This window comes from Calidris pugnax, unplaced genomic scaffold (assembly GCF_001431845.1).
Source record: "Calidris pugnax isolate Ruff unplaced genomic scaffold, ASM143184v1 scaffold326, whole genome shotgun sequence".
Lineage (NCBI taxonomy): Eukaryota > Metazoa > Chordata > Aves > Charadriiformes > Scolopacidae > Calidris > Calidris pugnax.
The window spans coordinates 1,565,497-1,590,876 of NW_015091265.1; the positions used below are offsets into that span (position 1 = coordinate 1,565,497).

Sequence of the window (25,380 nt, forward strand, 5' to 3'; positions counted from 1 at the left end):
TAAATTCATAGGTATTTTCATAGTGAAAACTTATTTCTGTCAAAGTATTGATTCTGTCTTAGTTCAGAGGCTGTGTGTACGTGGAGTAGAAGAGGTAGCTGATAATAAATGGGCAGTAGCAAGGCTGATTCTGGAAATCACAGCCTGTCTGTCTTGTAAGAGTTCCAGCTCTCAGCTGAGAAAGTAAAGCTGCTGTATCTTACACTGCCTGTTGTAATGCAAGCATGTAAAGGACATTTTACTTCTTAATTAATATAACATTCAATGTTGTCCTATATGTTATGGCTAATCTCTAACTCTGTGGTGAAGAATTTGCTTTCAGTACCCGTCATAGGCAGGGCTATCTATAGGTGACTTCAGGATAGTTTAGCTAATAGCTTTCAATATCTTGCCCTAGCAAAATTTTCGAGGAATAAAGCTGTGCAAGTGTTGAAAAATAAGTGAATAAAGCATTTGTTTTGGTTTGGTTCTTGAGATTTATTAAGATGGATGTTTGAGTATTGAAAACATATGGTTTCAGACTGTGGGATTTTTTATTAATAAAAACCGCCCTGATTGCTCCTCCATCCTCCCTTGTTCCCAAAGACCCAGTTGAACTGGCACTAATAGAAAAGTGCCATGGGAAGACCAAGCTCTAGTAAAACTGAGCTTTGTCATAGAAATACCCCTCCCAGCATAGCTGCCTTCTAGCCCAGGAAAGGCGTTGAGAGATGCTCAGGACAGGGCAGTGACAAAAGGATCTGTTGTTGTATGGATCTGCAGGGCTTTCCTGCTTCAGCGCAGAGGTCACATCTGCTACTACAGGCTGCAGGTCCTGGTAAAGACAGAGAGGGACTGCACAGCTGCTCCATGCTGGTGGGCTGCTGGGGAATTTCTCTCCCCCCTCAAATTCTTCATTAATATTTCCCTGGTGAAAGGACATTTGCTTAGACAGTACCTTGCAGGAGGGAGCATCTGTCTGCAAGGATGTAGAAGTTATTAACTATGTTAACCCAGCTGATTGTTAACACAGGTTGAAATACTAGGATAGAAGCAGAGTGCAAGGATCTTCATCCAAACACGTAGGAAAAGTCGAAGATGGGTGAGGTGAGTTAGAGATTGTTCTGCCTACAGGCTGTAGGTTGACTCCTACAATCAAAATACAGCCAGTCAGTTCACACACTAGGAATATTTTCATTTAAAAATCAGAGCTAAGTATCTGAGTGTAGTCTTTATAAAACTTATTTGTAAAATCATTTTCAAAATAGTAATAGGAAATAGTAAAATATTTTATATGCTCAAATTCTAACCCGTAATAAATAGAAGAGAGAAAGGACCTCTATATATCCTCTCAGGACAAGAAAGAACAAAATCTGGCTGTCTAAATAAATAGTTTTATCTAACTTATACATGTATGTAATTCCTTAAATATATTGTGGATAACAAATAATGTTAGAAAGGATTGTCAGGATACTTAGGTAATGCAGAGAGAAGTCATGGCCAGCAACGCAGATCCATTGAAAGTTTCCAGCATGAGTGTTTTTTGTCTTACACACTAGTATGTCATAATGAAAAATTGTTGTTACTGGAAGTTAGCTCACTGTTAGTATCTAGCTTTAGATTCTGCCTCGGAAGCAAGAGCTTGCCGGCACTGCCGTGTAAACGGCTTCTCGTTTTGGTGCATGGCCTCTGATACTTACTCCCTTAGATATGATAGCTCAATTCTAGTGGAGTGTAGCAATGCAAAGAACATATCACATATGTATATTAACACAAAATCAAAATCCACTGTCTCTACAGAATAAAATAATTTGCATGTAGTTTTAGAATTTTCCATGAAAAAAATGTGTTGGCTCACATCTTAATGACCTTTTTTTCTCCTAAGTGAAACATCTTCCTGTAAACATCAGTAACTAGAAGAAATATTACTTGAGAAGCTTTTCAGTTTACTTCCAAAATATTTTCTGTCTTATGGTTGAGATCATTTCTTTCTTCATCTTTAGAAGACAAATAGTGGGCCGGGTGAGAGGTGATGGGAAAATGACAGTTTTGTCATAAGCTTCTAATTTTTGTTTTTATTTCTAAACTTAAAATGCTGGTCTAATGGGTAAGTGCTGAGTGTGATTTCTGATTAAGGGAACACAGCTTTCTAAATGATTCTATATTCATCTTCATGTGTATTTAAAAAACCAACCAACAAACAATAAAACAGATATTGAAGGGGAGCAGTATATCATTCACAGTCAGCCTGTTGTCCAGTGGGACCTGCTGCAGATCTGCTTACTTTTCGTATAAATGAAGTGTTTAGTGCTTCACTGTTTTACATAATGTTTCCTTGAATGATCTGAAGGAGGAAGTAGAAAGCACATTAATTACATCTGCAGATGATACGAAGCTAGAGATCCACAGCAACTGGAAGAAAGGCAAGAAATACAAATTGATCTAGGCAGCAGCAATGTGCAGGGATTTACAAAAAGAGGATCATCTTGGAAGTGTTGTCCAAATGGCAAACATGTTATATGTAAAATTAGCTTATTGAAGTGTTAAGGCTGAACTTTCGCTCATGCAGTAGGCAAGATCTATTTGTCCTGATATTCCCACCCAGTTTGTTAACTGGGTGTTATGGTATTCTGATCTGTAACCACTTCTGGTGAATCTTCCTAGAATTGTTTCCAATTTCACCACAGCAGTTTTGGCAAAAGTAGGACAAATAACTTTCTTGTGTTAGATGCATGCAAAGAAAAAAAAAAAGTATTAAGTTGAGAAACTTATACCTTTGTTTTTGTGATTTCCCTCCTTCCCCAAAAAAATTCAATTTTATTAAAATTCTGTGTTAATCAGTGGTGGAAAATACTCGTTTGTCCCAAATTCAGAACACTTGGATCTAAAATTGTGTTATTTTGTGCATCGGCCCTTTCACCAGTTTTCTTTCCAATCTGGGATGCTAACAGGGCTCCAGAGCAAAACCGTCCCGAGACGTCATTTTCTTTGTTATTTTACGAATGGCTCATGCTTTGCCGTAATGCTTTGGAAATGAATTGGATCTGGCTGCCTTTATGGCTTATCAGTCTCTCAGGACTGGGCTCTTTACAGAGGGAATGCCAATCAGCTGTAATTTGCTCAGATAACAGTGTTGCTATTGTTAGTACTAACATTTCTGTTTGTTAAATAGGCGGTGTAATAGCTTGTTGGAACAATTTAAGGATGAAGAAACAGCCCAAGAAGTGTTTTGGTGCACTTTGTGTAATGTTCTGTATGAAGGAGGCAAAGCAAAACCGCATATCTAATATCACATTGCTTTTGGCTTGATTAGGGCTGGATCTAAACATCTCGTGTTTGTCTGCATTGAAATGGATAATCCACTCCTACAACTGTATTAAGTTAAGATTAGATGATTTGGGGAGGGCGGAGGAATACAGAAAAATACTTGCTTTGTGTGAGCCTTATGAATTATTTTTTCCCAGTTGATATTGGAGCACCTGCCTAATAAATTTAAGCCTCCTGGTGATGGGCTTGCTTTGCTTACCTTTTGTGGGCCTGCTGGAAATGCTCCACAGATGTAAGACACGGAAAGCAGTCCAGAGAAGTTTCCTTTAAAAAGTATGTGATAGTTAGTTGCTTTGTGTAGAGACCGAATTAAAGACTAAATTAAAGAGTGTCACCGTGTTAACTGTGAAACGAGCACCGAAAAAGATGGGCAGCAAAATTCATTGTGTGCCTGTAGCGTGGTGGGAAATCTGTCCATCGCCTCCTCTGGGCTGGCTCACACGTTAGCAGCAGCTCGTTAGGCTGGTGTGCACGTCTTTCTCCACTCTCCCCCTCTCCCTTTTGAGAATTCATCAAAAAAGGTAGCATGGCCAAAAACCTGGTTTGATTTCTTCTGCTGTATCAGCTTTTATAAAAAGAAGGACATTGGGGTTTTTCTTATAGATTGTCAGAAATCCTTTCGTGACAGTGTTACATGAAAGCTGAGGATGTATTTTGCAGTTTCAAAGCTCCACGTTGCACTAGCGATACAGTTTTATGTAATATTTTTAAGTAAGAGGCTGAACTGGTGTTTGTTTATAATTACAGTGGCTTTTGAAATGTCTGCTGTGCGTTTGGCATGATTTTGATTCTGAGTGGAACCAGGCTTTCAGCTGAAATCTACTCGCTTTAACTATTCGCTTTAGCTTGTTTTTGTAGTATTCATATTTTATGCTCTTGTGCTAAGTAAACTGTAACTTGGTCAGTGTGCATTTGTCCTGATTAAGCATATTTGCCCATACCTTATCTCAGCTGATTATATTAAAAGCATAAGACAAAAAGATGTATTCTTCCTGCCATTTCCTCCACAGTAGAAGTAGGTGATTGTGTGGCTATTTATCTGTGCTACTGTGCTTCTGTATCTCTGCAGCAAGTATTAAAGTGTGGCATGAATTCTTTATCCGTATAGTATGGTGGTGGCTTGCAAGTGATGAAAAACAGTTTCCTTTACACAAATGTCCATCTTAGTTAATGCTGTCAAACGGCAAGTGTGATATACAGGGAATACACGTCACTCTGTGGGTTACTGATAATGTAATCTAATTTCCAAAAATAAAATAAATGCATCTTTTCATCTATAGCCATCAGGTGTATGCAGGCTAAAGAAAAACAATATGCTAGAGACAGTACATGAGAATTTGGAAGAAAGATCAATGGCTAATTTGAAATTAAACCTTTGGGTTTGCCACATTTTCTGATAAATTAACCTTGCTGAAGAAGCTTGTGATAGTATCGTTTGTTGTTGCAGAGCCTTCCACAGATAAAATACCTTATCTATGTTGAAGGACTGTTATTTGTTTCAAACAATGCCTTTAAAATCTTTATGAGGAATTTTTACAAGGTCTTTTTTAGCAAAACATTATATATAGCAATAGTAAACTTCACTTCTTAAAAACTGTTAAAAAATGCTACATGGTTTTTTTTATGAATTACTTTTATTTCATTATTTCTCATGCCCTCCCAAGTAAAATAAAGGGAGGAGAAAAATGAAGGAAATGGCATTTCTAATTTTAAGAGGTGAAGTGCCACAAAACAGACTGAACTCTTTCCTAGCGCACATATCACATATATTTGTATGTTTTTTTAAGATGTTACTGCTGCGTATTGAAGTCAAAGAGTTGAGTAATAATTCTATTCATAGTGAGATGCCACAACAGTTACGTGAATCCTTTTAATAATTATGCAATAAATGCAATAGAGGGGCCCTTCTTCCACATACATACCCCTCATCAACTCAACATTTCAGCAGGCGTTTCCAGTCAAAGCCAAGTCATTTTGATGCCTCTTTCCTGAAAGATCTGCTTCTGCTGTGGTCTAAGCTGGCCAAAGTCTGGCTGGTGTCATCCAACCCACTCTGCTTTTCTTTGGATCTGCTCCCTCAACTCGTTTTCTGTCAAGCTGGGCAGATGGTGGTGCTGCTGGATGTGGAGAGGTGTCAGAAAAGCCCCCTGTGGCTTCTCTGGGCTCTGTTGGCTGTGGAAGTGCACCTCAAGGTGCTTTGGGTTCCCCATCATCTACCCGCTCCAGGGCCCCAAAGGCAGGTCCTTCACTTCTGGTTTGCTTCTCTTAAGATAATGCATGTGACCCTGGTCAAGCAACCTTAATATCTTCCTTCTTCAATTTCCTCCAACTGTCATGTTGAACGTTTTTTATATCTTCACCCAGCTTTGTGTGTTTATAGTTCAGCTGATACCATTTTGTGCCTATGGCTGAACTGTTCCTCCTTTAGCATAACAGAAACTACAGTTTTCTGTTGTTTCTGCCAGACCAGGCAGAAGAAACCTGTTCAGACCTCTTGTATATCCTGTATAACATCCCCATTGATGAAGGAATACAACTATTCATTATAGATCCTATCCTTTAATCCCATTGAATTATTGAAGCTGCCTATTTAATTGAAGGACTCCTTTTATTGTTACGAACTTGCTGTCTGAGCCCTGAAGGGGAAAACTTACAGATGAGTTTTCATCCATCAGGTGCATGCAGGCATTATAGAGAGGCGCTTGTATTGCTACTTTAAATCAAAGGTAATTAATGTTCATTTGTTTTATCAGTAATATTTATGTGGTTGTACTGCTCTGTGGGTACCAGAATGGGCAGCAAGTTACTTTAGCTGCTGCATTGGGCAGATGGTGAGAACATGTTAGCAATATCGATAGGTTTTCTGTTCATCTGGTTCTGCGTTGCATCAAAAATGCGTTTTATATAGAATTTATATTACTGCCCTCCTCCGATCTGTACAAGAGCAGGGTGTTGCTGTAGCGTGTTGCACATACTGTGTGGCATTTCTTTTCCTGGCCATTAGAAGGTACATCAGTGCTTCTGTCCTGTGCCTGTTAATGAGAGGTGACCATTAAGATGGATTAGCTGCATAAATAATTGGCGTGTATATTATTCCATGTATTCCATTCTTGTGAGTAATTTGTTATCTCACTTTAAAGTAGTGGACTGTAAAGTATTTTTTATGCTTATTAAGCATGCATTGAGGTTTTTTGGATGAAGGTTTTGTGATCGTTCTAGAACTGGTGAAGTAACTCAGTTTTCCCTTGTGTCCTAGTTTAGACTTGGATCTTTGAAGCTACAGAAAGTTTCGAGTCCGGCGGAGGTGGTTAAGGAGCTGCTTGGTTATTGCCTGGACTGCCTGGGAAGACTGCAGGCAAAAAATGAGCATCTGCAGAAAGAAAATGAAAGGCTTTTCAGCAACTGGAGCGATGTGGAGAAGCGGTAGGTTTAAAAGTGAATTCACGGGTGATACTTGAGAAACTCACAAATACTTACCCTGTCAGTGCGGCTTCACCGGTGAGCACTTTTGAAGTCATATGCAGAAAGGAGCACGTAAATGTTTCTTCTGTTGACAAGTGTTTTGAGCCCAGTTAGTTACAGCCCATGTAGTTGTGGATCTTCTTCCTATATCAAAAATGCAACTGGTATTACAAACTGTGCAATTAAAGCTGGTTTTATCTCTATGAAGTGAAAAAAGGACCTCTTCTCTGTAGAATCCTCTACACTTTCTTCAGAAGCCTTATTTCCACCATTTTCTATAATTTGTATGACAAACAGTTTAAATTATTAACATTTCTGGATGGAAAAGAAATTGACATTGTTTAATCCATTTCCTTTGTCAAAGCAGACAGAATTGGAAAATGACAGGAAAAAGCACGATTATTTTTTGAGATTTTTTTTTTAATTGCCATTGCATTTATGACTGAATTGCCACTTTGTGGTGAAGTAATCTTTGCTTATTTCAGTTAGAATAAAAAGCTTAGCACATATAAGTCAGAGTTTTATCTTCTTTTTTCTATAGCTTTATCTAAAGAACCACATTTAGGAAGATTGATGAAAGAATGTAGCTAATTGGCATTAATTTACCTTGAAAAAGAGAGCTAAGTTTTGGGAGGAGTTAGTTTTGTTTCCCTCTCATTAAAATGACTAACAGTTTCTCCTGACAATCTCCCTGACAAGCATATGGCCTTCCTAAGTAGTGTTTTACTGCTTAACAGTTTATTGAACAATAGCGTATTGTATAACCAGTATGCTGTACTGCATTACACGCTAATGTGTAATAGGCATTAGTGCTTGTATCAATTTCCATGGTGGTGTGGCACTTTTAAAAAGAGTAACCCAAAAAAGAAAAAAAAAAAAAATCACAGTTGCCTGACAGCCTTTGCTCTTGGAAGCAGCGTAGGCAAGCTTGGAAAGCTGGTGGTTTTCTTCAGTATGTTTATATTCTGAATAGCTGAAACATGATTTTTCAAAATAAATACTGGAAGTTGTATGGTCACCAGACTTTGGCCATGTCCACTAAATGCAGAATAAAAGTAATTTGCATCCAAGCAGTTTTGGTTCTTTATTTGTTTGGGGGTTTTTGGTTTGGGGTTTGTTTTTTTTTAAATTCTTTTTGCCACAGCCTAGTTTACCCCACTCTCTCTCATTGCTTTTTTGGTTCCAAATGCTTTTGGCTCCAGTGTTGTGAGTTTCCTTGAGCTGAACAAAAGCTTTACCTGCCTTTGTTCAGTAGACAGGATTTCAAGCTTCATAGTCTGTATCGCTCATGGTGTTGGGTGGCAAAACATCAAATATAAAGCACAAGGTGTGGAGAATTGGGCCTCCTCTTCACCTGGAGCTAAGGCTTATCACTCCAGAGTTTCAGTTCCCCTCGCTTAAAATCCCTCTCTTCAGGACCTCATTAGAATTAATAGATAGCATGCAGACTTCCAAGAGCTGTTCAGGTTGAGCATGGAGCAGTGGATGGAATGATTCAATCAATCCCTTTTCTATTTCCCTACTCTAATTGGCCATCGTGAAGGTTTTGTGTGCTTGGCCAAGCGGCTTTGCCCCATAGCTCTCCAAGGTCTCTCTTTACACCTCTTACAGAGGTGTAAACTTGTTCTGCTTTCCACCCAGTCTCCAAAATGGCAAGCAAGTTTCCTTCAGGAGTCTAAATCTGCCTAGTAAGCAATCTGTAAGCAATTGCTTGAGATAATCCACGCAGTTCACCTGGAAGCCCTGTTCCAGGTACAGGAATGGGGCTGCCCCTTCCCTCTGTGGTTCAGGGAAAGGTGAAAGGCAGGAGCAGGCCAAAAATCCCTTCAAAGAAGAATGCCCTGCATCATCAAATTGTTAAATGACTGATGTACTCTAGTCTAAGCTGTGAGGCGTCTGAGGTCTTGAGAGTGTTTCTGGTTGAAGCTGTAACTCCCTTAATTTTCATCATCTTGCTTATTGTGATGACCTAAGTGCAGGATTTTACCTGGCTGAACATTTCCCTGCTTTTTGGAAATGACCCAAGTGTAGGTGACATCAGTTATAAGGATTATTGGCTAGTTAGACTTTTCAGCACTTCATCTGAAAAACATAAAATAAAAATTGCTAAGACACTATCTGGCAAGATCCAAATAGAGAGGCTATGGAAATTTTCAGAAGAATTATTCTGAAACTGCTGCAAGTAGGTGCCTGGGGAATGTGTGGGGGTGTGTGTGTGCCCACCTCAGGGATGGATGAGTTAAAGTATCAGAGCAGAACAGCTATTCTTTTCATTTCGTATAGATAATTAAGTTGGTAAATGTAAAGTAATAATAATCTGTAGCAAAATAATTCCTTGGCCAATAGAACACAAGTTAAATTTCTGATTTGGGTGTGGTACATGTTAAAAAAATTTAGTGTAGACAAGCCAAAATCAAAAGAGCTCCTAATTTATGTTGTGGTCAACTATAGTGACAGTATATTGAAACCACAAACAGCTTATAAAAATGCAGGCTGGGTTCTTTGGTGCTTGAAACGGACTTTTCAGCATTAGCTCATCAAGATTCGATACCATCGCCGATGTTGGGGGAAGGGTGAATCTGAAATGTAATACAGCAGGTGCCGTAAAACCAGTAATTATATTAGAGCACTGAGGACAAGGATAAATAGCAGAGATGTTGAATTTTTTCTCTCTAGTGTTGAGGTGTGGAAAATGTATGAATGCCATTAAATTACGTAGTTCACGTAACCTCTGTGAAGCGTGTGTGACTGCTCTACGTTTAGGCAGCACTTAAGAACCTGACAGTTACCTTATTTTCTCAATTACTGTTCGTAACCATTCCTAATACTAGCTGCTTTCAGTAGGCTCTGCAAGCTTTTTGTTGCGATGGCTATCAGCTTGGGCGTTTCTGGCACATTAAAAGCATCGCACTTACAGAACAGAGAGTTCTAAGAATATAGAAATTGGAAAGCACCTTCAAATAACAGCTAGAGTGGCGCAAGACTTAACCTCCTTTTATTTTCATTCTACTAGAAAGTTGTCTTTGAGATGAGCAGCTTCTTTATTTGGCCTGGGGAGGTGGTATTTTCGGCGAGAGAAATGGCATGCAGGCACAAGCATGTGACAAATTGCAATTAGGGTTTGTGTTTGTAACCGATGAGGTATTGGAATGAAACCCAGCCAGCTTTGCTCGGCGGTCACGTAATTCAGGTAATGCATGCCTGAGTGAATCCTAAAGGCTGTGCAGAGTTACAGCCAGAGCCACCACACACACATACGTTCTGCATAATTAATGCATCCCTGTTCCCCAGCAGCAGAGGGACTGTTGCTTTTTACTACTCCCTTTTTAAGTGTCATCTTATGGCATATAACTCATAACCTGCAAATGCAGCATTAATGTAATACTATTTCACACCGCTTGAATGTTATGCCAAATTAATGTCATATCTGTGTCTGGGGAATGTGTTTATGTATGGATTACTTTAAACAACAGGAAAAAATCAAAAAAAGGTGTTCACATAAATGAAAACAATCATACAAGATTAACTGATGGCATACTACTAATTGATTTTGCCTACAGGGAAGAGTTAATATTCCAATCTATCCATATAGTCAGTATGTATATTTCAAGCTGCTACTATTTTGCTCCAGAAGGTGAAGAAATTGGCTGGTCTTGCAATAGGTTCTTATAGTGTGTTTCTTAACATCCAGGCAGTTTCAGCCTTACTTCATTGAGAGTGTACAGTTATGTGGATTTTCATCAGTGGACATCTTTGCAGCATTCAAGGGCCTCACTGAAGTTATCTGATATGACACCTTTTTTGCCAAGTCAGCAGAATGTCTCAGTGTAACTGTTTGAACCAATCTCAGCTTCTCTGACACAAACCAGTCCATTGGCAAAATAAAGGGACTGTAGTAAGCACTTTCTTTAGTTAATACTGTTTTCTGTACAGGAGCGGGGACTTTTCTGTAGGATTTGATACAGATGGGATTAGTTTATTTTACAAAAAAATCCTTATTTTCCCCTTTTATGTGAGATAAATAAATTCAAGCATGTAAATGGCAATTTTCCCCAACAGCTGTATTTATTATTTTTTTAAATCTTTTTTTTTTTTTTTTTTTTTTAATCTCTTAATTTTACAGGAACGTGAATTAATCACAGGGCAGGATGTAAGCGGGTTTTTAAAGCAAAAGGCAGAGCCACATGGGTCCCTGGAGTTGCCCGAGCCAAAAGCTTTTTTTTTTTTTTTTTTAATTTTTTTTTTTTTTTTTTTTTTTTTAATGGCTGAATTCTACTTTATAAGTGGAAAGCAATTCCTGTCCTCACCTTTCTCCTTCTGTGGGCTGGTCAAAGCACTTCTGAACCCTGTATTAGCGTTTATGGTTCCTTGTGAATTATCCTTTTGTTCCCCACTAAATGGTTAACTTTCTCTTTGTAGGTGGAAAGTCTCCTGGTAGTTGATTAGTACATATGATCTTTCATTTAGGAATTATTGAACCGATCTATATGGTAATGATGTTCTGCTATTTGCATTTAAATTAGATGAATTATTTATCAACTATCAAGCATATCCCTAAAGCATTGCACAGTAGACTTAATACTTCATGAGATTATTTTCTATTGTTGTTCTTCTTACATCATATATGGTTTTGATCTATGAACAAAATAATCAGTATTTATATAGGAAGTCTGTTGAAATTTCCTACCTTATTAATATTTTTTAAAACTCTTACGTGTTTGGATTTAATAACAAAGGAATTCTTCTAAACTTTACCACCTTGCACAGGTTGGTAAAAAGAATGTCGTTTATAAATTATGACCAGTTGCTATAATACTGTAGTTACCGTGATCAATAAGATTATCAAAACGTTTATTTGCTTGTTACGAACACAGCTATTAAAATGTTTGTGGTTTGACCCAAGTACTAAAAAATTATGGACTACAAGAATTAAATATAGGATCTCATTTGCTATAAGTCACTTCATTTATTGTGCTCATATTTGCTTATATGCTAGTTTTGCTTTGATGATGAGACAGTGTACATCCATATTCTTAATTTTATATTTCTATTGTGCTTAGTTTTATTGATATTCACCTACCTACAGGTGCACATTAAACCTTTAGAAATCTGAAGCATATTTTACTCTGAAGATATTAATTAAGAGCTTTTAAAACATTTTTTATATATTGTGTTTAGTCCTCTGCCAAGTAATTGTGATTGTTCCATTGGAAAAATAAAATATCTGCCTAATGGTGGCTGTAAGCGTACCAAGATCTCAGCTCTTTACCTGTGTAATTAGAAAGGGAGTTGTATTAGCAAATAGAATTAGCATTCTATTTGTCTGAAAGCATGTAAGGGATTATGGTTGCCTTCAGGAATTGCGGCAGTGTCCGGTTGAGCTTTGCCAGGAACTGGTTTCTGTACCTCGCCAGCTCACCAGAACAAGATGGGCAAGGATTTTGCTAGAAAATAATCAGTCAAAGGCCTGTATCTCCTATGTCTGCCTGGGGAATCCTGGCAAGGAAAGAGTTCTGGGGCTGTTGTCGTTGCCCAATGTATTGGGCAATGGTCATCTCAGCCCATGTTGGAGTGCAGTTGCCTATTTCTTGGGTTTTGTTTTTGTTGGTTTTTTTTTTTTCCTGTTCAAATATATTGCAAGTCAGAGTGTGTGGTCCTGATTTGGGACCTGTCAAGCTTAATCATATCTATTTGTAATCTCATTATGTGTATCCTGCTAAGTTATGCCCATTATGGTGAATTCAGCATTGAAACTAAAGAACACTTGCCTGTTTAAATTTTAGTTATCTCAGCTGCATGTGTGCAAGAACCTGTCAAAAAAAAAAAAAAAAAAGCATGAAGAGAAAGCTTTCCCCTTGGAAACATTCCTCTTTGGGTAGCAAAGTTCATTTCACTTCTCTGTGAAAAAAAGCTCCTTTTGGCCTATTTCAAACACAGGACACTGGACTAGTCGTGCACGGTTTGGTATGGAGATTCCTGTAACAGAAAGGCTGAGTTCACTACAGAGTTTTCTCCCATGAAACATGGAATATTAAAAAGGAATATTGTAACAATTAATTTTACATTGTAGGTTGGAAAAATGTGTGGAAGCTAAAGAAGAACTAGAGTCAGATCTCTATAACCGGTTTATTTTGGTGCTGAATGAAAAGAAAGCGAAGATAAGAAACTTACAGAAGCTGTTGAACGACGCTAAAGAATCTGCAGCAGATGCCAAATGTACAAGGTATTTCCAAATTTTCCTGAGTTACTTGGTATCATACCTGATGCATATTTTAGTTTAGTTTCCATTTCTTTGGGTCTAACAGTGAGTGACAGTTCTTCCTGGCTAAGTGCTTGGTTATCCAAAACAATTCTGTTAGCGTCACTGCAAATAGCAGCATAGTGCCTTGGGTGCTGTAGCCAAAAACTCAATTAATCTGTCCTCTTCTTTTTTCTGTTACATTGCAGTTGATTTTCCAATCAGAGTATGTCTCTGCCATTTCCATAGGTGGTACTTTCTTATGCATTCTCCTTGAATTATTTGATTCCTTTTGTGCTTTGGGAAACGAGAATGCCTAAATCTAAACGTTTTCATGTATTTTTTATTTCAAAAATATCCAGAGAAGATGGATCATTCTAATCCTACATTACACATTAATTTGTTTGGTATTTTTATCCTACTTTTTTATATCTTAACTTAGCTTTTATTGACTGTCCTTGGATCTGAATATGCTAAGTTATTCAGCGTGGAGACTCTATGTTGAGTATGTATGTGTATGTATCAGCTTACATTACCTAATAATTATAAATTCTTTGTGGGAATAATAGATGGCAAAGATGTGGGGTTTCTTTCTTTTTTTTTTTTTTTTTTTTGATACTGCTGCTTCCAGTCAGATGGGTACAAGGAGAGAAAATGACTATGATGGCAGCACTGATGAGGAAAGTGAAAATTTAACACAGGTCTTGTTACCATCAGGTAAGACAGAATGTGTTATCTTTGGGGAATGCCACGGACAAGCCAATCACTTTATGTGAATAAACCTTAATGAAGACAAAATACTACCTGACACATTGCTCTGTGTCAAGCCAACCTGCAAGCCTTAAAAATATACCTCTTGAAGCAGAATATAATACTGGCGTTTTGAAATTAGAGGAAGTTTAAAAGAATGTTGTACACGTGAAGGTACTGTCATTTCTTCTAAAATGACAAATTACATACTTTGGAAAACTAATGACAGTTTAACAGTATCTGAACCATCAACAATTCCATTTTAAATTCTAGGAATCATGATGTGTATGCAATGATTGTTAAAATGTAAAATGTAGTTCCTGACAGTTTCAATAGTGTTTAAAAAGGGGAAAGAGAGGAGGTTTAACAGCTATAAAAAGAGCTGTGTGCATAAATGGAATAAAGATGTATTTATAGCAGAATTAATTTTAATTTTTTAGGGAATTTTTGGCCTCATGAAACTTAATTTTACTAGTTTTTCCAGGAGTAGAGACTTGTAAAGTGTATGGAGTACAATTACCCGTTCTACAATACAAGATAATTCACTGTGAATTGTAATCTTTTTTGGCATATTTTGGTATATTAGTAGGAATACACAGGACAAATACTCTGAAAGCTTTAAAACTGCATTAATACTTACCATACAGTCATATTATATATATAAAGTATCCTGCAAAGTTTGCTCTGGATTCTGTCACTGGAGCTTTCTATTTCCACCATAGGTAAAGGTAATCAAGATGACAACTTGTTACAGCAGTTTACTGTGTGTACCAGGAACCACAAGTGTTCAAGACCCTGATACCAGTGGTGTTCAGCTTCGTGACTCATATGAGCCTGTTTGCTGAGGACTTTTTGATGTGATATAAAGTAGGCAGAGCTTCAGACAAATGGAGAATGTTGCAATCATGGAAAGAAATTGTTTTATATTGTACTGTGCTCTTCAGTGCAAAAGTCTCTGCTTTGAAGTGGTATTTGTTCAGTTCAGACCTACTCAGGTAATCATGAGTGACTGGGCTGATCAATGCTATAGGAAAAAATAGTAACTGAGTTGTAATTGAGTAATTACTCAATAGTAATTGACTTGTAAATAAAAGTGTGCTTTCTGTTGCCTTTGAGGGAAACAATACACAGGATTTTGATCATGACTTAGTGTTTTGCAAGTAACGTGAAGACTATAAACTTAATCCTTTGGGTAACACCCTCAAGTTTTTCAAGGGACCAGCATTGTTGAACCTGCGCAATGAGTATCACTTAGGTCAGTTGATACTCTCCCTGTGTACACAGCTTTCTCTTTCCATGAACAATAGAAAAGCACAGATAGAAGCTGAATATGTGTTCTGGGATTTTTACATGTAAAAAGAGGTCTGAGGGAGACTGTGTCCCTATGAAAAAGATCGTGGTGTGAGCTGATAATGGGCATCAAGGATTGTAAGGCATAAAATATAATACAGATAATGTTTGGATTTTTTTTCTGTTTATCTTAGTTTTCCTGTCTTCTAGTCCAGTATTACATTTCTTTTCCTTTTGGATTTGGAATGTCATTGTGTGGGTTGCGGGAGTCAGTGAGGATTAGAAGATCTTTGAGAATGTTTTAGTAGATATTGGTGAGAGCCGCAATCAAGAGAGAAGATCATAATTTAAAAACTGCTTTGAAGGAAAGGGAAGGCAGGTGTGTATATGTACACATATACACATAATAAGTGTGCATTTGTATATGTGCATGTCCAGGGTTTAAAAAGCGGGAAGCAGATGCTGGTTGTCATAAATGACAAGTAGGAACTGCAGCAGATGGCTGAAGAGAGCCACACGGTATGAAGGCAGAGGATCTCAGCCCAGGAGGTAGGCGGCCAACGACCAGTCTTCAAGTCAGTTGAGAACACACATGCAGCTGTTATTGGCCTATTAGTGCAATGATAAAAAATTCAGTGGTAATTGAAAAAGCAGCTGTGTTCAGTAAGTGCTTTTGGTTTGCGTTTAGAGGGGAAAGCTAGGTTTTGTTGCATCATAACGTAGTTCTGTTCTAGCAACAAGGGGGGCATGAAACAGCCGCTGTGAAATCTTGACATTTTGAAATTAGCCAGGCAAGATATGTCGAACTACAGAGTTTTAAAAAGATGGCTGAGGATTTTTCTTAACCACCAATAATTGTTTTTCTTCTAGAGTTTTCTTCTAGAGTTTTCTTCTAGAGTTTTCTTCTAGAGTTTTCTTCTAGAGTTTTCTTCTAGAGGCACTTGAGGGCATTCTAGGGAATTTGGAAAAAAGCTAATGTTTACCAAAAGAAAAAAGTAAATGAAATAGCACATTCAGTTATGGGTGTACCAGTCTGGTGTTGATTTGATGCAAATATTGGAGCAAGGCTCAATTAAGAGAAATGTTAAGAGAAAGACTAAGAATCGTTGATTACGATCTTTGTAAAGGTGCAGAAACTGGAGGCTGAAAACTAGGTTATTCTGTGATGAGATTACCAGCTGGCTGTTGAAGGTAAAATTAATGAAATAAAACACTTCTATAACATATCATGCTGTATCACATTTTATTCAAGAAATTAGAACATGGAAATTAACATAACACATGATAAATATATTCTCAAAGGGGGTAATATGTCTATCTCAAAATACAATGGAAAATTATCAGCCTATGTATCTGTGGAGTGTGAAATTGAAGGTCATTTATATAAATTAATTTGCATTTTGTGATACATCAACTATAAATGAAACATATACATTCTAACAGTGCAATGCCATGATTTCCAGTCCTTTGACAGCTACTCTTCACTTGAGAAAACCAACAATGTCTCAAGCTTTGCTTTGTCTAGCTTCTCCTGCATGGAGCAGGGTACCTTCATGGATTGCCACCTTCTTCCCCAGGTGGACTCAGCAAAGCCAAGAGCCACTTGGGCAACATTTGCGCTCTGCTTTGTATTGTGCCCTTTCTGGGAGGCTGGCATGGTCCTGCCCGGCCTTGCAGGAACCAGCCTGGGCTTAGACACCTTAGTTCAGTTGGTCTCTGCCTGACCTCTTATCAGTTTGTAACTTCCCAGTGCTACCTGCCTCACCTGATAGGGAGCCACTGGTTTAGTGTAAGGCTACTTTGGAAATTGAAAATTGTATAGAGTGTTCTCTGAAGAAGAAAGATTTTAATTTAAAAATAAAAAAAATAAAAAATATCCTAGAGGATAGCAAATACAAAAATAAACAGATTTGCAAAGTTATGCCAAAAAGGACTGCGTGATTTTGAGTCGAGATGTGATTTGGCTCTTTGGTGCAGTGCTATGTCAAGTTTGGACATCAGATTTGAAGAAAAGTGTAGATGTTAGCAAGTTGGGGAGAATAATGTTGAGATAAAGGTGGAGAGATTAGCCAATGATTTTAACGAAACGTTGATAAGGATCTTAAATGATCGTTGTTTCTGAGGAATGGTCGTTGTTTCCATCATCTAAAAGAAACTACATTGCAAAGTGATGTCATTGTAGATGGTCTTTCCATCCAGCAAATATTAGGTGTTTGATGAACCCTAATTAAACTGACATTAAACAAAGAGAAAAGTGGGACATTATTCCTGACAAGATGATGAACTGCTAGAACATTTTGTAGTGGGTTGTGATGGGTTTTGTCCATCACTGCCAGCGCTGAAAACACGATGGCATGCCTTTAATGAAAAAACTAGAATTTGTTCATATAAATATGACTTTAAAAGAAGTATACAACCCATGTTATGTTGGGCATTGGAAGTGGCTGTTACTATGACCGCTTTTCCTCTGTAACAGCAGGTGAATTGCAGACTCAAACCATTTCTTGTGTCTTCTACAAAAACGAATTTACTCAAGCATCAATATTCAGCAAGGCTATCGAGTAGGGTTTTGGCCTCTCCACAGCAAATGGTTGTATTTCTTTGTTCAGCTTCAGAAAAATTTTGCATAGAGGCCTTTTCCCTACAACAGTAATAGTAACCTAAAAGTTTACCTAAAAATTTAGGGTTTTGGCGCTTACAGTACCATTTGTAGATATGATTTATAGTTTGCTTTTTGACAGCAGTTTCTACTTCATAACTTAAAGCCAAAATCGACTGAAACATGCTAGTTTTTGTCTCTAATCTACATGGTGATGTAGTTAACGCATTGGAGAACAAATTAAAATTTAATTAGCAGGTATTTTAGTGTAAAGCACTCAGGAAAACAACTGATGTATATAAGAATTAAAATTTTTAGAACTAGTACAACTTTTATAAATAATACTGTGTGTATACAACAGCTTTTTCCATTATGCCGTGAGCATGGGGGAAATTTATTTGACATATTAGTTAGGGTTCTGAATATGAGAATGAAGAAGGCACACATCTCCCACTTTCACTGCAGTTGAATAAATTTTGAAGCAGCAGCTATATACCATGTGCCAAGTCCTTGTAAATGCCTGTGAGCTCTTGTTTGAGAGTCTCTGCTCTGGAAGGAAGACAGGAAGGAAACCCTTCTACTGTTAAGCAGTTCTTCAGGAATAGGAAGTTTTTAATTTTTGGGGGCAGTAGGGAAGGTTGCTTTTGGTCTATTTGTTTTACTGCAGGGTTGGTAAGATTCTAGCTGGGCCATCAAAACCAGATAGAGATATTGGTTTCTGTGCTGGTAGTTCAACAAAGTTCCAGGGACTTTGGAGGCTCCTGACACTTAAGGCTGCTGATGTGCTGTCTCATTGTTTCACTCCTCCCTCATGTGTTGCATCTAGTCTTGCACTTCAGCTCTTTAATCAAATATCTGGTATTATGTTTAGCTTGACTGCTGTCTAGCATTTTAGGGTCGTCTTTTTTGTGTGGGACTGCTAGGTCCTGTGACAGTAGAAAGATGAGAAGCACCTCGAGCAGGCTTGGGAAGATTACAGGAAGACGTTGATTGGAATAAGACTGTAGTTCTTTTCATGTTTTGTTGCCAACAGGATTTTTTTTATTAAAAAAAAAAATCTCAAAATTGTCAATCTGTAATTCTCTTAGCCCACAAGAGTCACTTGGTAACTCAGCATGATGCCACCACACAGATGCAAGAAGTTTCTATCATTTTATAGTGCAGAAACCCCTATTCTGATTAAGAACAGTCCAGAGCACAACTCAGCTGTTACTGATTCCTCTTCCTTCTGCTCCAGTGCTAAATTTTACTGTTATTATTTACTCCAGCGATTGAGTCCTTTCTCCTAGGGGACCTAATGTGACAATAAGATTATCAGACTAAGAAAACATCATTTGATGTCATGATTAGCAATCATGTCTTTGTCATACAAATGAAACCCTTCTATTAACTGAAATATACTTTAGTAGTCCATATGTCAGGAAGGCTTTAAAAAAGGAGTAGGGATTGGATAAACATTCACCCTTTCTGCTTCTTTCCCAGGATCTTGAAAGGTAGATGAAGGGTAATAGTTTCCCCCTTCATAGTGTTTAGAAGATGATCAAAGAAGAGAAATTATTCTTCTTCCCAGGTATATGAAGAAACTGCAGGGAAAGATGTCATATACTGAATTCTGTAGTAGATATGAGGGACAGCAGGTGGAAGAAATTATTTTACAATTTATTATTGTTATTTTCCATTATAATGGGTGTTATTACTGGCTGCTTGTAGATAAAACAAGGCTACTGGGCACCAATTTACAGTCAGCTTGCTTTCTCCCTATTTTCTTTTCTCTTGTCCATGAATTCCTTAGTCATATTTCACATTGAAATTGGTGAAAGTTACTGCTTCTTGGGGCAAGGAAGGCTCTCATGATCTGGCCTGTTGGAATAAATGAAGTTGTATGTTCTGTTTCTTGCCACATGTATGGAAATAGTCCATATTTAGTGAATCCACAGACTTTCAACGCTCGTACTTTTCTACATGTTTGATGATGAGGACAGATTCGAAACTGATTCTAATAAACTTGCTACAATGCCCAAAATAAATAAGCACCTTGATTAGAAAGAAAGCACCTTGCCATTTTCCACTGTTTTACTATGCAAAGGTTCTCATCCCCTTCGTTCAAATTCCTGCCTTGGGGATTACGTGTTGTGCCTTCAGGAGGCTGTGGCCCTTTAAATTTAATTAGTTCTCTTGTGTAGGACAAACCACCGATGGCTCGATGCTGCTGAATAATAAGCTTTGATCAAAGTTATTAAAAAAAATGCCTATTATAACAGCACCCGACTGTGCTGTGCAGTTAAAGTTCCATCTGTGAAGGCTTCTCTTTTAAAGCCTACTTTAAGGAGTTTTAGAACTTAGCCATTTTAATTGACTTCAGGCTTAAATTATTACTTTATTTTTTTTTGTCAAACTATAATTAGAAATGGTTCATCCCAAGGAATAATCTCCTTTCCGTTTCCCTTAAAGGTGTACATACCTTTTTTCTGAAATTTGATACTGATCTTTTTTTTGCCCCCATAACCTGAAGGTTTTATGCCTGTAAAGCATCTGCAGTTGCCAAACTGCTTTCCCTCTGTGTGCCACGGTCAAAGTGCATGTACAGCACAAATATCAATATGTTTGTGTCCCTTTAAAAATCCTGTTGTGAGTGTTGCTCTAAGAGAGATTAAAAGTGATATAATAACAATGATATAATGGTACTGGATTTATGTTTTGTTAAAACTGTTGCAGATTAGTAAATTAGGTAGTTGATCAAAAAAGTAGAGGACCTAATGACCACACTGCAAGCTAGATGCAGTGACATTGACTAATATAAAATTAAAACTGTTTGTTGGTATGTTATCCACATATTACTAAATGTAGCATATGAAGGAACTTTATTCCATTGTGAGCTATAAAATGTTTTGAAGTGTAGTTAAAACTCTGCTTAAATCATCAAATTAACTGTCTTTATCAGATTTAAGTGAAATTGTAAGACTCGCATTTTAAAATAATTTCCAGTCCAAGCTGGAATTTCCAAACCTAATGCACATCTATGAATACTGGGATTTTTACTGGGGTTTGTTTCTTAAAAACAAAGCTAGTTTATACAGCTCAGCAGCACACATTTTGAACAGAGGTGGAATTATTTCATATTTTTTAATTTTGTTTAGTATACAAAGAACAACAAATACCATAAAGTTCCAGTCATTAAAAAAAAATAAATAATCCAAATCAAACCTGTTAACAAAGCAGTACCTTTATTAATTTTATCTTCTTTCATGAATAAACCTTCCTTGGGTTTTCCCCCCAAGGAATCACACTATCTATATGTTTTTAACCATCTTGCTGTAGTTCTAACGTTACCTCTGCTGCTTTTCAAAATGCGTTGTACTTTGCCGTGGCTTGAGAGCCTGAAAGTACTAAGCACCATTAGTCAGAGATAACAAATCCTCATTGTATTTATGGGGAGTACCAACATGTTCCTATGGGACACATAAAGGAAATGTAGAGCCTCCTTCTGTTCTTGCTCATATTTCACACCAATTTGACGTGTACCCAACAGGCTGTAATTAGAGCAGAGCTGGACATAAATTCTGCGAGTCAAGCCACTTTTGCACTGAGCATGCACATTCTGATACTTGGTTCCTTTGCAAAATCCTGTAACTTGACCATCTACAAGACAGCACTAATTCAAGGGGACCCTTTCTTTGTTTTCTCTTCTTCATGAACTGCAGAAGACCTATTTCAACACCTGTTAGTTGAGAGTGTAATTCATCAGTTGTGAAACTATAGCATGAGTGGTGCCTCGAACAGCCCTGTTCTGTTTCATCCTCCTTCAATAAATAGTTAAAGAACAACTGCTTATCAGGTAAATAGGAAACTTCTGCCAGTCATCAATAACCTGCCTGAGGTAATCCCCATTCTAACACTTTTGTTTGTTCTTGTGCTTTTAAGTCACAGACTCGGTATTTGTTTAGAATCCAACACAATGGTCCTGTTGGAACTGAGAGAACTAGGAATAATTATTGTTCTTATACCAAAATATGCTTCAATACACGTATTATGGACCATAGAAATTTCCGAATGCAACATACAGTCTCAACAGTGCTTTATTTTCGACTATGCAAACTTGCCAATTAAAGTGCTCTATCACACAGTTTCAGTATGAACTTCATGCCACATGCCTGCTCTAAACAATCCTTTGAGTTGCAGGTCATAAATTGGTTAACCAAAAGGTACACTCAAAGATTTACTTTTCCTGGGGGTTATTTTGGAAGGGTAAAACCAAGCCCTCCTGCTGCCCTCCCCGCCACTTTTTGTTTCCTTTTGTTTTTTTTTGCTTCCCTTCCTTTTTCTTCCTTTTCCCCTTTTTTTCTGTCTTTGCTTTCTTTTTTCTTTTTTTTTTCTTCTCTTTTATTTGCTAAAGGATATTTTACTTTATTGTGTTAGGGTTTAGCTGCTTTTAGTGTAAATAATAATCAGGTCTAATACAATGGGGATTTTTTTATTTTGTGTTCAGTTCACAGCATTTATTATGATAGTTTTCTTGTGCATGTTTAGAAGTCTAGGTGTTTGCTTTTGGTGTCTGGATAGTTTTATAGAGACGTGTAATTCAGAGAGGAAGAAAGGGCATAAGAAATATTTAAGTATGCTTCATGATATATTGAAAACAAATGAAACAATTCACATACAAATAGCACAATGCATTTGTATTCCCTTCCTTCTTGCAAATACGGATGTGCATTGGAAGAGTTGATCTTGGGTTTAGCAGTATCAGTTCTTGGAGAAGTGTCCTTTCATCAAAGAGAAGTATTGGTTCTTGAGAAAAATGGTTGCTGCAGGGATACTGATAGCAAGTTTCTATAATCCTGAACATTAGGATAAAAGCTCTTATCTTCAGCTATTGAATAGGCTGCATATCAGTGGCAACCAACAAAGCCTGGGTACTGCAGGTTCTTGCAGATCAGGGAGTCTTGTGTTCAGTGAGCACCACATTTGAGCTAAATTTGTTGGTGTGACTTGAAACTTGTGGCTGTTGTGCATTTTAGAGCAGCTCTTCTCACTTTAAGATGAATATTTTGTAGGTTATATCTTCTTCATGTGTCAGGTGTGTTTTCTCATGTCTGATAGTGACTCAAGTAATCAAAAGTTTCCACTGCTCTTTACCCACACTGATTTTTTTTTTTTTTTAATTATTTTTTTTTGCACAGTAGCAAGCTTCCACTTCTGAATTTTGAATGTTGTTCCATCTCTGACAAAATAATGGAAGGGCATTTACTCTGGCCACCTGTGTAACATTCTCTGTAATAATTATCTTAATTACTTCCCAACTGTATTACAATGTCTCATTTGAGCAAACAGCCTATCTTGGTTAAAAGCTGTGTTGCCGAAGATTGCACTGTAAACTATGCTAGTTTTATTGATTTATTGCTTTTCCAGGTCAAAGCATGTATCCTTGGTTTTAACTTGAAATTTTCTCAACTACACTTCACACTGTGATTCTGCTAAGTCTTTGCTAGGGTTAAGGGTTGGTTTCCTTGTTTGGGTTTGCTTCCTGTAGCCTTTTTCTTTTTTTCTTCAAACCCAGTGAATTCTTGATTGGAAACATAGTTTACATCTAAAGAAATGTCAAAATCTTCATACTATATAAAACAAGAATAGAAAAGGATTTTCTTTTCTTTAATCCTTTAAAAAAACTGTGATTAAGAAGAAGGAAATCCCTTTGCTCCATGAGCCAGAAGTCATGAATGTAATACTCCACTAACTTTCTGTGTTTGGGTTTTTGTTTGGTTTGGGGTTTTTTGTTTTCGTTATTACTTCCTTCTCTCCCCTTCTATCCTGCTTATTTTAGTGGGTATTTTTGTTATTTATGTCCACCCAAAGTAATAGGTGCTGTCATAAAATCACTTCCCTATTTGTCCTTTAGTTTTTATGCTTAAAACAGCACAGAAATCAACCTAAAAGATATTGAGGGTGAGGTGATAAAATTGTATTAAAATAAAAGTTGCTTTAATTAATAGAACCCCTAAATGATAGCTGCAACTGATACACAAATTCCACAGAAATCATTTGGCATGACGCCAGATTTCTTGGAAAGTTTGGTTTGTTTTTTTTTTTTGTTGAGCATTGTACTGGAAAGCTGAGAAGTTCCTTTTCATCTTTAGGATGAAAGGGCCTCCTCCAGGACCCTTTTCCTCGATCTGCATAACACTACATACATCCCATACATGAGCTGCATGTAGAATATTAAGCATTTGTAAAACTTGGAAGGGAAAAAATGGCTTTAAAATGAGTCAGAGACAATAGGCAAGTGACGTCTGTAATTGTTACTCAATCTTTTATAGTGTGCCTCGCTAAATTCTGCTTGTTTTTAAAGATTAACCTGAGCTTGTTGATTTATGCTCCTTCACGTAGAACAGGCCCAATGATCTTGTAAAGAAGCTATCAGTTACAAAGCCTGTGTTCAAGGAGATCAAACGTTCAGTTACACACTCTGAAAGACACATGTGACCTGATGGAGGAGAGACATTTTCAAAACTGGAGCTGTCAGCAGCATCTTACTAGTTTTTTTGACTTGCTGTATAAATTAAAGGGAACAAAAGATATAATGCCAAATCAAAAGTATCGTCAAGTCTATCTTTTGCTGGTTTTAATTGGGTGGAGATTAGAACCCAACACGTCTGAAACAGAATGTATTTTCTCATGCTTACAAATGCCTCAGTTTATTTACATTGTTGTTTATATGTTTGATTTATTTGACTCTGGTATGACAAGTAACATTACGACTGCTAACCCCCTGTAAAGAGCAAAATGGGAATTCATGAAGTTCAGAGCTTTACGTATATAGCTTTACATAGAAAGACAGGTGCAAAACCCCCTCTCTAATATTTTTCAATGCACGTTCCAAAACAGGATGATTTTTACTGCAGTTAGATTAAATCTCTATCTGAAATCTCTATGTTCAGGTAAAACGATGATACGGGTCTGTGCATCCTGAATATGACTACCCCGTCTTGAAGCTAAAGATCTAATTTTTCTTTAAAAAGGGTAGATTTAAGTAAAAGCATGATGAGAGATGGATTAGTCTTTCTTCATGTCTTTGCCTAGTGACAGTTTTTCCTGTGAAACAGTAGGTGTGATCTTGATCACCTGGGACTAATCATCATTCTGAAATCACTGGGCCGCCTTTTGTATTTTCACAAGTTTAAACGGAGTGATTCCCTATCCCTGAGAAGGTATCCCTGTAGTCGAGCTGCTAACCTTTTTCTTCCCTTGTAGCTTATAAAAATGTCATTAATAGCTCATTTATAACTCATTACCAATTCTGCCAGCATGTAAAAAGACACACTATTAACTCTTTTCATACAAACAAAATCTGGATGCTCAGTTTGCTTCTCAGTATCCATTCTTCCAGAAATTTGTGCATACATTTGGATATCTAAATAGAAATTAAAATGGATGCCCATTTTAAACTGTCTTTTCTTAAGACAGTTTAATATAGATGTCTTAATATAGACGACTTAGCCATTTGTGTAGATACCCGTTGTGTGCAAAATGTTTATATGTACCAGTATTTTGGAATATGTTAAGAATATAATAAAAATTAAAACGTGCCAGTTATTCCATAACAGCCTCTTAGCCTCTTTTAATGAAATGACTGCCACAATTGTTTGAAAAACAGAGTATCTTACAACACAATATTCTGCAGTGTTGATGTCCATGGCAGAAAACCAGTTTACTATGCCAATGTCAAATGCCTGCCACTTCA

The 25,380-nt window shown here is 37.2% G+C and overlaps 1 protein-coding gene across 2 annotated transcripts in view; it reads left to right on the top strand.

Moving 5' to 3' along the window:
* The window catches only part of XRCC4 (X-ray repair complementing defective repair in Chinese hamster cells 4), a 188,009-nt gene that overhangs the window by 72,156 nt on the left and 90,473 nt on the right, over nt 1-25,380 (top strand). For both annotated transcript variants that reach the window (XM_014960514.1, XM_014960513.1), the window contains exons 4-6: nt 6,563-6,729; nt 12,839-12,992; nt 13,621-13,723. In XM_014960514.1, the coding sequence (XP_014816000.1) occupies nt 6,563-6,729; nt 12,839-12,992; nt 13,621-13,723 (424 nt within the window). The remainder of the gene's footprint in view (nt 1-6,562; nt 6,730-12,838; nt 12,993-13,620; nt 13,724-25,380) is intronic.